The 11,321-nt window shown below is 38.0% G+C and overlaps 3 protein-coding genes across 5 annotated transcripts; 2 read left to right on the forward strand and 1 right to left on the reverse strand.

Annotated features, from left to right (window-relative positions):
• Positions 1 to 400: 400 nt before the first annotated feature.
• On the forward strand, positions 401 to 3,173 carry LOC18018746 (protein IQ-DOMAIN 1). Of its 3 annotated transcripts, none has more exons than XM_024156184.1 (6): positions 401 to 551; positions 954 to 1,048; positions 1,127 to 1,432; positions 1,882 to 2,103; positions 2,186 to 2,317; positions 2,416 to 3,173. In XM_024156184.1, the coding sequence occupies exons 2-6, from the start codon at positions 980 to 982 to the stop codon at positions 3,007 to 3,009; spliced, it is 1,323 nt and encodes a 440-aa protein (XP_024011952.1). In that variant the 5' UTR covers positions 401 to 551; positions 954 to 979; the 3' UTR covers positions 3,010 to 3,173. The 3 variants fall into 3 exon arrangements, with proteins under 3 accessions (XP_024011952.1, XP_006399837.1, XP_024011951.1); XM_006399774.2 differs by having other exon boundaries at positions 406 to 551; positions 949 to 1,048; XM_024156183.1 differs by having other exon boundaries at positions 442 to 551; positions 917 to 1,048.
• Positions 3,174 to 3,333: 160 nt separating this feature from the next.
• Positions 3,334 to 4,972, forward strand: LOC18018747. Its single transcript, XM_024156470.1, has 3 exons — positions 3,334 to 3,509; positions 3,918 to 4,196; positions 4,519 to 4,972. Exons 1-3 carry the CDS (start codon positions 3,385 to 3,387, stop codon positions 4,604 to 4,606), a joined length of 492 nt encoding a protein of 163 aa, XP_024012238.1. The 5' UTR covers positions 3,334 to 3,384; the 3' UTR covers positions 4,607 to 4,972.
• A 383-nt stretch (positions 4,973 to 5,355) lies between these two features.
• Positions 5,356 to 10,231, reverse strand: LOC18018748 (flowering time control protein FY). The gene is made up of 18 exons (XM_006399776.2): positions 9,851 to 10,231; positions 9,662 to 9,753; positions 9,429 to 9,497; positions 9,220 to 9,324; positions 8,968 to 9,063; positions 8,773 to 8,855; positions 8,581 to 8,652; positions 8,413 to 8,510; positions 8,025 to 8,084; positions 7,853 to 7,913; positions 7,676 to 7,763; positions 7,515 to 7,578; positions 7,208 to 7,286; positions 6,961 to 7,050; positions 6,757 to 6,836; positions 6,078 to 6,538; positions 5,802 to 5,969; positions 5,356 to 5,653 (listed from the first exon to the last, which is right to left on the reverse strand). The coding sequence occupies exons 1-18, from the start codon at positions 10,026 to 10,028 to the stop codon at positions 5,585 to 5,587; spliced, it is 2,013 nt and encodes a 670-aa protein (XP_006399839.1). The 5' UTR covers positions 10,029 to 10,231; the 3' UTR covers positions 5,356 to 5,584.
• Positions 10,232 to 11,321: the final 1,090 nt, after the last annotated feature.

The following is an 11,321-nucleotide window of genomic DNA, read 5'->3' on the forward strand; positions in this document are numbered from 1 at the left end:
AAAAACACGGTTGTTCGTTAATATTCTAGCAAAGTTAGTTAAGTTTTTTTTTTTGTTTCTTTCTGTTAAAGTGCTTTAGGCTTAATCTTGGATGGTCACAAAATCTCATCTTGACATTTATATTTCTGAGTGGCGATTTGTCTGAAAACATATTAACGCAAAGATACAAGGTTTCTTATAGTTAACTACTTTGTTTTATATAATGGATGGAACTTCTAAGTGACATTTAAAAACAAATTGATAGCGATGTAGATCTGAAAACATATATATTAACGCAAACCCGCGGTTAAAACCTTAATAAATGGGAACAAGATTAGGAGTATGGAGTGGGAGGGGTAAAATAATAATTTCGAGTGGAAATGAAGTGGCACGTTAACTTGTCGGCACTGTGGAGAAGAGAACAACGAGAATAACCTTCTCTCTTGTTCACATAATTTGATGAACAGTCATCTTCGCTGTTGAACAAAGCCCCCTGTCTGAATCTTGCTTCTGTTGATTCTCCGCAATTTCAGTCTACCGAATGTTTTGAGATAATCCCTGACACCACCAAAGTAAGTTTTTTTTTTCTCCTTATGTTTTGTTTCAAATCTTGGAGACAGGCTTCAATCTTGTGCTGTGCCTTCATTTCATTGTGACAAATTTTCGAATAGTTAAATGCTTTGTTTCGGTTTTGGTGTCTTGTGTGATCCAATTTCCTAGGGAGATCTTCATCCGTTTTTTCAGGAGATTATTGCGGCTTTTATTTTTCCTAGAATCAAAACTAATTGTAGAGTATTGATCTGGAGTATGATTCGACAAATCTAGGCTTTCTGGAAACTGGTACCGAGAGATTTGCAACTTTTAAAGTTCCAGGCAATATGTATCCGTAGTGATTTGATTTGCTCAGTGTTTGAAAATCAGTTCGATTCTTATACAGATTTGGTTGACTGATTGTTGGAGAATTTTCAGAGCAGTATATTCAGGTGATGGTTGTGCAACAATGGCAAAGAAGAAGGGATTGTTCACTATATTGAAAAGGATTTTTATTTCAGAAGCTAACTCAGAAAAGGTAAAATTTAAAAAGAAGATAAAAAATTCTCATTCTTGTTTCTGCTTCTTGTTTCATTCATTTTATGTATTTCTGTAGAAAGAGAAGAGAAGAAGATGGACATTTTGGAAGCTTAAGGTTAAAAAAAGATTACCTTCCATTACAGCACCTCCAGAGAACGGGACAAGACACGAATCAAACGAGGAACAAAATGCGGAGATTGTGTCTGATGTGGGTGAGCTCAGCCAAGTATCCTGTAGTCAACAGTTAGATTCCATAGAAAAGTTAGAAGGTTCAACATCCCCAGAAACTGCTGATCAGGTAGTCCAGTATCAAATGTTTCTGAATAGAGAGGAAGAAGTTCTTGCTGCTACTCGGATTCAGACAGCTTTCCGGGGTCATCTTGTAAGATTCTGTACCTTATTTCTTATCTGATTCCTAAAAAGAATGACTCATTTTCATGAAAGCCTTGTGTTTAGTCTAGTATTGGAGGTATGTAATTTACTTTTGCAGCTGTGTTGACTAAAAAGAATGACTCATTTTCATGAAAGCCTTGTGTTTAGTCTAATATTGGAGGTATGTAATTTACTTTGGTAGCTGTGTTGACTTTCAACAACTAACTATAGACGAGTAGGTTAGCTAGAGACTAGAGAGCTAGCATGATAAATGGAAGTTTAGTCAGATGGAGTTGGGATTTCTGGCTTGGTCTAGGATCATGGGATTGGTTGAGAGTTAAAGACTTCTCTCTTTCATTAAGTCTCTTCTATATGGTGTAGCATCTTTTAAAGCCAATTGTCTTCTTTCATGTTTTTTTTCCGTTGACTTGCTGATAATGTTTTGGAACTTGATTGCAGGCAAGGAAAGCTTTACGTGCCTTGAAGGGAATAGTGAAGCTGCAAGCATATGTAAGAGGTCGTGCAGTGAGACGCCAAGCAATGACTACACTAAAATGCTTGCAATCTGTTGTGAACATTCAGTCACAGGTGTGCGGTAAGCGAACACAAATCCCCGGAGGTGCTCCAAGAGATTATGAAGATAACAATAAATTTCAGATGTTCAGCGAGAACATACTCAAGGTACGTATTCTGATTCACAAAAAAAGTAATTCTTTGACTACTTTTTATTAGTATGTAAGAAGAAAATATATTACGTTTTCAGGTGGACACAAATGGTCAGAAGAGATGGGACGATAGTCTTTTAACAAAGGAAGAAGCGAAAGCTGTGGTCATGAGCAAGAAAGAAGCTTCGCTAAGAAGAGAAAGGATCAAAGAATATGCAGTCACTCACCGGGTATTCTACACACTTACTTCTAATTAGACTTTTTTATTCTATTGCGTTGTAAGTTTTATAAATGACCTGAAAACTGTTTCTTTGTGAACCAACATCAGAAATCCGCAGAGTCATACCAGAAACGAAGTAACACGAAATGGAAGTACTGGTTAGACGAGTGGGTAGATACTCAACGAACCAAGAGCAAGGAGCTCGAAGATCTCGACTTGTCTTTAAAAACAAAACCAAAAGACGAAACTTTGAACAAGACTCCAAGGAACTCGTCGCCAAGAAGACCGCCGAATAATCACAGAAGACAAGTTTCGATAAGCGAAGAGGAAGAACAGAACCCTGCGGGGGCGGTCACTACACCAACTTATATGATCGCAACAGAGTCAGCAAAGGCAAAGTCGAGATCTTTGAGCTCCCCAAGGATTAGACCGAGGAGTTTCGACACACAGTCAGAGAGTTACTCGCCGTATAAGAACAAGCTATGCCTGACGACTTCGATGATGAGTGAAGCACCAAGCAAAGTGAGGGTTGGTATTAGTAATGGAAGTAACAGTAGGTCAAGTGCATACCAGCAACGTTCTCCAGGGCTAAGGGGATTTGGACCTTTGAAATCATGCAATAACAGTACTCTGTTGAACGATCTCAGCATCAACTCGGAACGATCTCTACCTAGCTGGAACAAGCAGAGCAGCTTGAGATGAGTGGGATTTTGAACTTACATGTATATACACTTTACATACGTTCCAATGTTTCTTGTTGGAGTGTCAAACTCACAACATGTTTATCATCAAATGTTTTTTCGTTTTTTTGTGTTTACACTTGTTTGTTTCACTCAATTTCATTTGATTAATTTGGTTTAAGTGTATGTACAAGACAATCAACATATAGGAAAATTTGCTTTATTCAACCGAAATAAACAAGTTTGGAATTTTGGATTAGTGGATTAATGTGAGTTTAAGACGACAAAAATTGTTAAATGTTTTTATTTAGAGATCTTATATAGAGACTTAGAGAGCGAGAACGGCTTGAGCGACACCGTTTTGGCTAAGGAAGACAGCGCGAAGGTGGGAGAAGCTATGTCACTGGTAGATTACGACGATTCTTCATCCGACGACGATGTCTTAGCCGCCGACCAGAAGGATTCATTGCCACAACCGCAACAAAAGTCCTCTGAAACTCAATCTTTTCGTCCGAATACACAGTGAGTGATTTTAGGGTTTCCTAATCTTGGGTTCTCGATGTATAATTAATTTGTTACCCTTACTTTTTTTTTTTTTTGTATTTGTTGTTTTTGCGATTAGAGCGCTCTAATTTGTGTTAGGTAGTGTTTATGGAACCAAATCTCAAAGACCTATGACGATTTGATTCATATAGCTTAGTTACTCATGCCTCGTCTTTGTATATGTATGTTGAAGCAGAGTTTTTTTTACCCTTTGTGTATGTGTGTACAAGAATATGATTATTGTGATTTCCTTTTGTTGATTTCGATCTACTCAAATTCTAATATTGAATTCAATCAAGCTGCACAAAGCTTTGTTGTGTCAAGTTTGAGTATTAGAGTCCAAGTTGGTTAAGTTTTTAGTTGACCCTTTTGTGTGTTTTTCTTTAGGCGATCATTAAATAAGCAGGAAGGGAGTGATGAACTTCCTCAGCTACCAGATGCTTTGCTTCTTCTGGAGTCACCAACGCTGACACAATTGAGCGGTGGTGACCATGCTTCCGTTGTTGCAGCTGCAATGGCCGAGAGTGCATTACGGAAAAGAGACTTAAATGTTAAATCTTCTTCTCTTCCTCGTCGTTCGAAGCTACCAAGAGGAAATTTGCCTCATTCCAAGAATATTCCAGAAACCTTGAGTAATGTGCTTGTGCCTCCTCAGCTTAAGGGAAGGTTAGTTGATATATGGCTTGTTTCATCTCTTTTTTCACTTTTATTTCTCAAACCTAGAAAACTATGGTGAAGGCTATATGAGTGATTTTTTTTTTTTTGGGATAATATGTGAATGAGGCTATATGAGTGTTGTTAACAATCATTCGAAAAGCTGTTTATAAAAGAATAAATGCTCCCTGAGATGAAATATGTTTTTAGGCAGTTAAAGAATTGTTGAAATCCAGGCATCTTCATGAGAACTAGGACCTATATTATATGCAATATCTTGTTGAAAACACTTGTTATCCCTTCCCACCCATAACGTGAGATTATATACCTGCAGGAGCAATGTTGCCACAGAAGATATAAGCAGGCTTTTTGTGAAAAAACGGCAAGAGTCCTCCAAGGCAAGATCTCCAAATCAGGAATAGTTTCGTCAAATTTGAATGGTTTTGTTTCTCTGACTAATTTCGTAATACCTTTGGTGCAATTTAATTGCAGTATCTTCGTAGTGGGGGCAATAAAACAGAGTTCATGTAATTTAACGTTTTGTCATTTATTTGCTACTAATCACACATGATTCCTATTACATTTCATTTGGGCCGCTCGGTAATTTTGACTTGTGATCAAAAGTGTACAACAAAATGGAGCAACCAAGGCTTCCTCAGACTCTGACCGCGGTCCAGAAGATGCATATCTTTTATCATCATACTGCAACTGCAATTGCGATTGTGTGCAATTCTCTTACTTTTCTAAAGTTTTTTTTACTTCTTTCCGGTCTAAACTGTTTTGTATATATACATAAACTCACACAAATAAAAGCCTAGAAATCTCTTTCCTAAGGATTAACGCTTTTCACGAACAAACGGGATATTTTATCCCTTAAACGGTTAAACCGTGATCCATGTATTTCTATTTTCATTATGCTAAAAAGTTGCGAGTTATAATGCCGACTATAACAATAATTATTTAACTACATCAAGAAGTAACAATGTTGACATATACTCAAAAACATAAAATAGATTTGGATTTTTTTTTTTAGGTGTAGTTTATGTTTATTTCTTGGTGGTTTATAATTCATGTAACTAGCAATCATTTCTCCTTTCATTTCTTATATTTTTGGTTCATGTATATCTTTTTAAGACTAAAAAAATCTGATATGTTGACATTAAAAAAAATCTAAAATTATTATGGTAAACTGTATATATGTCAAAATTTTAGACAGCAAAATAAGTTTAGATCATAATAGACAATAGATCAAGGGTTTGCTGTTTACAAAAAAAAAAAAAAAAGGATAATAGATCATGGGCATTTTTTTCCAAATTTTAAAACATTTTTTTATAAAAAAACTGGATGTTGGACCCCTGGACGGTCGCCTCACTCGCTATGGGTTATAGAGCCGGGAACTGCTACTGATGGTGCTGATTGGTGTTCGGAGGAGGGCCCGCAGGCAAAGGCGGTAGCGGCGGCTGCTGCTGCTGCACGAAGTAAAATAAAGAGAATGGATTAGTCGTCAAATCCTTCATTCAGCTCTACATTTTCAACATCTAATAGAAACTAGCTGGTAAGTTTCGAAAGAGCCTATTTTATGCATAAATAACTGTAAATAGCAGTAAGAAGAGGGACCTGTTGGAAAGGGTTGTTGTACCCTGGCATCATTTGTGGACGGTTAAAACCACGTCCTTGGGGATACATTTGGGGTCCACCACTGCTTGGTGGTCCTTGATATACTCCCGAAGGAGCTCCCATATAATGACTTTGCGACATCTGAGGATTCATGCCCCCTTGCATTCCCTGCTCCAACAACAAGGTAAAGATAGAATTAGTATGAGCACTCACTAAGGCAAAGAGGGATGCAGGCTTAAGGTTGTGGTCGAATTACAAGAGATCTGAGAGTCATACCATTGGTCCGGGCATCTGATGAGACATAGGCATCGAGGAAGGTGGCATGTGACCGTGAGGAGGCATTTGCATAGGCCGGGGATGATGAGGATGAGGGTGCAATGGCATATGAGAAGATGGTGGTAGCTGAAGATGAGGCATATTGCCCATTGGAGGCATTTGCTGGGGATGGCCTTGGTGGTGGTGTTGTTGTTGTTGCTGATACCCTTGCTGCTGGCTACTTCCAAGAAGCGATGGGTGAGGACCAGGTGGCAGCGGAGGAGCCCCCATTGCCATCGAACCTGGAAGAGCTTGTTTATGTTCCCCTTGAGAGGATGCATCGAATGGCATCGCAATTCCTATTCCTGGGATGGTCCCCTCATTCCGTGTCAGCCCAGGAACAAATGCTCCAGGAGTTGGAGATGCCTCAGATGGTTGGAAATTATCAGACATGCGATTGCCAAAACCTTGTTCACTATAGCCTGATACAAGTTACGCTAATTAGGACACTTGAATTCCTTCATAAGAAAAAAAAACTAGTTTCTGGCAATAATACAACTTGAAAGTACGAGCCCAACCCTATCACAACATCCTTACTATTTACTCATATGGATGAGAGCATTATATTATCCACTACCCACACCCTCTCCGTCGGGTTGCCTAGTAAAAAAAATCAGATATAAATAGCCAAAAAGAAAACCTTGGTTCTGCAGGACATCTCGAGGATTATCTGCAGGCCTGTTTCTGCACCAAAACTTGGTTGCATGATCATTGCTACCACTGCACATATTAGGGTAAAAAATCAATATCTGAAGCATTATTTATTTAAGGACAAAGCTAACCACAGACCATCATCAAATAAAACAGTTAAAGAGCTCTAGCATCAGGATATCGTAATCGCTACCTGCAAAGAAGATATCCAATAGGATGCCAAGCAAGATCCCAAACACTGTTATCATGAGCATTTGGGATTTCAATCTGCGGGTCTTCATGCCTGAAAATAAAAAAAAAAAGTTTCATAATTAGACACATCTCAAACAAAACCACAAAATAAAAGGTCGAATAAAATTTCTACTAAAATGTAGATGCGACGACTGGATATAGCATGAAAGAATAAATAGCATAGGATATTGCTTCACAACAATACATACCCCACAATCCAATGACAAATGGATCCATCAGCGCTCCCACTGACAAAGTATTCTTCATGGAAGGGATGCCACGCCAAAGCTACAAAGAGAGTTCAGCAACATTTAATAAGAAATTGTTGCAAATAAGAAATGTCAAAGAAACCAGTTGAGAATCGTCATGGGGTAATAACAAAAGAATGGGTACAAAGATAATCAATTGAAGGCATATACTTTTAGAGTCCTAGCCAATGTACAGAAAAGCAATTTATACAGGCAGTCTGTCTGCTTTCAGGTGTTTGATAATATGGTCATTAATTTGACAGCTTACATGTTACATCCTTCTTGTGCCCACGAAATGATTCAAGCTCCTTCATAGTCCTTATATCATACAGCTGCAAATTACATGCATAATTGTCACAAAAATGCTTCCATAATGCACCGAAAAAATATAGTTTACAAATCAGTACTCCCAAAGAAAGTGAGCCTTACCTTAATTATTTGATCTTTCGAGGCTGTTAAAAGCCAATTGCCATTTTGGTTCCACTTCACACTAAGCACCATGTTTTTGTGACCATGACTGCAAAAGTGAGAACACACCACCAAATTCGTCAAAGCATTGAACTTAAAAGTATTAATAAGACATAGATTGCGTTTTCTATCACTTACAGTGAGCAAAGCTCTCTCCCAGTTCTAGCATCCCAGAGTTTGACAAGTTGGTCTTTTCCACCTGACAAGACAAATAAAAACGGTTAATAATCTATTGATAAGTCATAGAGAGAAGCTCTGAAGTATACAACTTACAGCACTATTTGAAATCAGAAGTCTATAAATGATGTACCAGAAACTAGTAGAGACTTCGTGGGGTGCCAGTCGACGCTCTTGACATCCCAACCATGGCCTGCCTGAGTTCAAAATATAAAGAACCCTTTGATCACTTCAATAATTCTCAGAACATACAAATATGAAGAAAAAGAAAACATTGAAAGTTGCCTATAAAAGGATAGGAAACTTGTCATAAGCACCAATTTGGATCCTCTAAAACAAACTACTTTTTACATGGCATGACACCAAGCCGAATCTCAATTAAAACTTTTTCTACATAGCCTTAAGGGTGCAATTTCAATAACATACAGCTAAAACACAGCTCTAATCATCAGAATTTGTAACAGAAGAGCAAACTGCTAAGAAGTTCGCTATCTGCCGCCAATCTGTTCAAATCACATTACCGGTTAATGACCTTTCTTCTTGGCACCTGGCAAAATCCCAGACTTTAACAGTCGTATCATCAGAACACGAGCAGAACTTCAAATCTGTTTGACAGAAACTGTATGATACACGATGTTAAAATTTGAAGAGATTCATTGAATGCAATTTAATATATCGAACTTTTATACCTTAAATCACGAATGGATTCCTTGTGAGCTGTTTTATTTGCTTTCACATTGTTCATATTGTTCTGCCAATACCTGATACATAAGAGACAATTGAGCATTATTGTCACAGCACAAACTTAATTCGAATCACAGAATTCTGAGCCTCTCATTTAGATGGCACAAATTATGGGTTGAAAGAAAAAGAAATATTACTTTATCGTGCCTCCGTCATCACCAGAAACCATATAACTGTCATTGTGGCTCCATATCATCGACCTTATAGGTTGATCATGTGCCTGATATTGACAGCAGATTTCAAAAGTCAATACCATTACCAGGAGCAACAGCTATAGAGGAAACAACAGAAGTCCCTAAAGACTAATAATATACACAATCTGAAAATTGAACCTGAAGAATCATTTCAAAATTGAAAGACTGCCCATTCCAAAGAGTAAACTCCCCACTTTGGGATCCCGTGATAAGACGTCTTCCTGAAGGTGTCCACTAAATACAAGAAACCCAATAAGTAATGATCGTATTTAGTAGGCATAACAGAGTTAAATAAAAAAGAAAAAAGAAAAGAATAATGTTGCTTTCTTCCATAGATTAACATGGCAAGCAGAGAAGAATACAATTCAGGCAGCTGTTGGAGGGATATACCACTACACAGTTGATTGAACAGCGGTTCTTATTTAGAGATGTGTGAACAAACTTTGCAGCAAAGCTTGTCGAAGGATTGTCTGAATAGGCAACTGGGGGAAGCATCTGAAACATAGATATAAGAAGGTAGAGCAGTAAATTACTCAAAAACTGGAAAAAGTGATCCAAAGAAACTATTGCATAATCCAGAAAAACGAAAGAAAACCAACATCAACTGCTGCAGCTGGAGTTTGTTGCAAAGAGGTCCTGTCCCTTGAGTCTCGCTGCCATGTTCGAGCCTGAACAAAAACATATATGGAGTAAATTCACTCTTGTACTTTTATTTCCACAAAAAGTATGAGCTAGTTAAACCACACATCAATATCAAATCCATGACATAAAGACAATGCTATCTAGAGAGAATTTAACCAAGGAAGAAGAGGCTATGAGTATAGAACATTACCTGAATATATCTAACGACGGTGCTCGTGTAATCAACAGCCCTTCTCTGTGTATGCTTTCTCATTCGTTTCACCCCAAAACTGTCAACATGTGCTGCAACATCAGACAAGAGACATCAGATTCTCATAGTAATCACTAGTTTTGAAAACAAAAGCAAAATTCTTTTTGATATAATAGTAATAGTACTTACAATCGAAGGGATTGGGGGCAGAGGAGTGGTGGTAGTCGTTGATATTAGTGGAAGAAGCTGAGGGCTGCCGCATCATCGGCGGGGGCTGCATCGGTGGGCCCCTGTGCAAATCGCCGCCGGGACCCATCAGGTGTTGATTCTGTACCGGTGGGAGCTGCTGCATCGCATCGCCGTACATTATTGCCCACCGGAGATTTGTTTACAGATGAAGAGTGATTTGTACGAATCGAAGGAAACTGGGAAAGCCTCTGAATGTTGGGGTTGTCTTGCAAACAATTGGCGATTTGATGAAAATTTGACAACCAAAGAGCAGACAAGAACTGAAGAAAGAAGCAACTAAAAGTCGATAGGTTAGGGTTTGCTTAACCCTCGAGCCGTGAAGATTCTTTTGTTCGCCGGTCGGTTTTAAACCCGGTCCTACGGTGAAACCATGACCCTCTTTCCTTTTTTTTTTACCCGCGGAAAAGATAAATTTATACAGCTTAATTAATCTAGTAACTTTATTGGTTTAGCATTAATCTCCACAAAATGTCAGGTCATATACAGTATTCTATCACCAAAAATATTTAATTTAGTCTTAAGATTATGATCAATCAATGAATTCAATTACATGCATATGCGATTATAACTCCACAATCTAATTCTCTTTGTAACATATAGATATACAATATACGATTCTACTTGTACCAAATTTATAATAGGGTTCTCCGGTCTCCCCCACGACACACGATACAACTACGAACAATTCTATTCGTAACACTTTAGAACCTTTGATAAGGTTTTTTGTATATGTTACATCTGTTTCTGCGTTTTGAGGATTTGAACTTCAGATCTGTGTTAAGAACTTAAAACCTTTAGCTTCTATGGTATACATTTTTTTTTTTTTGGCTATTTGTAAATAACCAAATACAACATATAAGTCAGTCATAAACAACCAAACCCAATACGGTCACACATACACACACACATAGTCTTCACATAGTCTTATAGAGTCATCACAGCATAACTCTCCATCACCATCACATAGTCTCGATCAAAAATATGATGACCATAATATATAATCTTCTCAGCCACGCAGATCTCAGTAACGGACGTACTATTCACGCGATCAATCGAATACACAGTCCTCTATGATCGGATAGAGCGTCCCATCACAACCTCTTATGTTACGGTTTTGACGTTTCGAAGATTTCGTCTCATTGAAACAAAAATATTCCAGAAAATGCTTTAAATGTCAACGTTTAGACAGTTGACTAACAAATCCGGCAATAAACATTCCAGATTTCCGGCGCAAAAAGGCTGGCCAGATCGATGGCTCATAATCGAGTCGTATATTTTATTTCCATATTAAACCTATCATTTCCTTTTAGTAATCAATCAACGGCTTTAAATCCATCTCTATATCAATCTCGATGATCTAACGGACCTACAGGTTTTGAGCTTATATGGGGCCGTTACACCTGATTATTTC

Source organism: Eutrema salsugineum, unplaced genomic scaffold, assembly GCF_000478725.1.
Source record: "Eutrema salsugineum unplaced genomic scaffold, Eutsalg1_0 scaffold_2, whole genome shotgun sequence".
In the NCBI taxonomy this organism is placed as follows: Eukaryota; Viridiplantae; Streptophyta; class Magnoliopsida; order Brassicales; family Brassicaceae; genus Eutrema; species Eutrema salsugineum.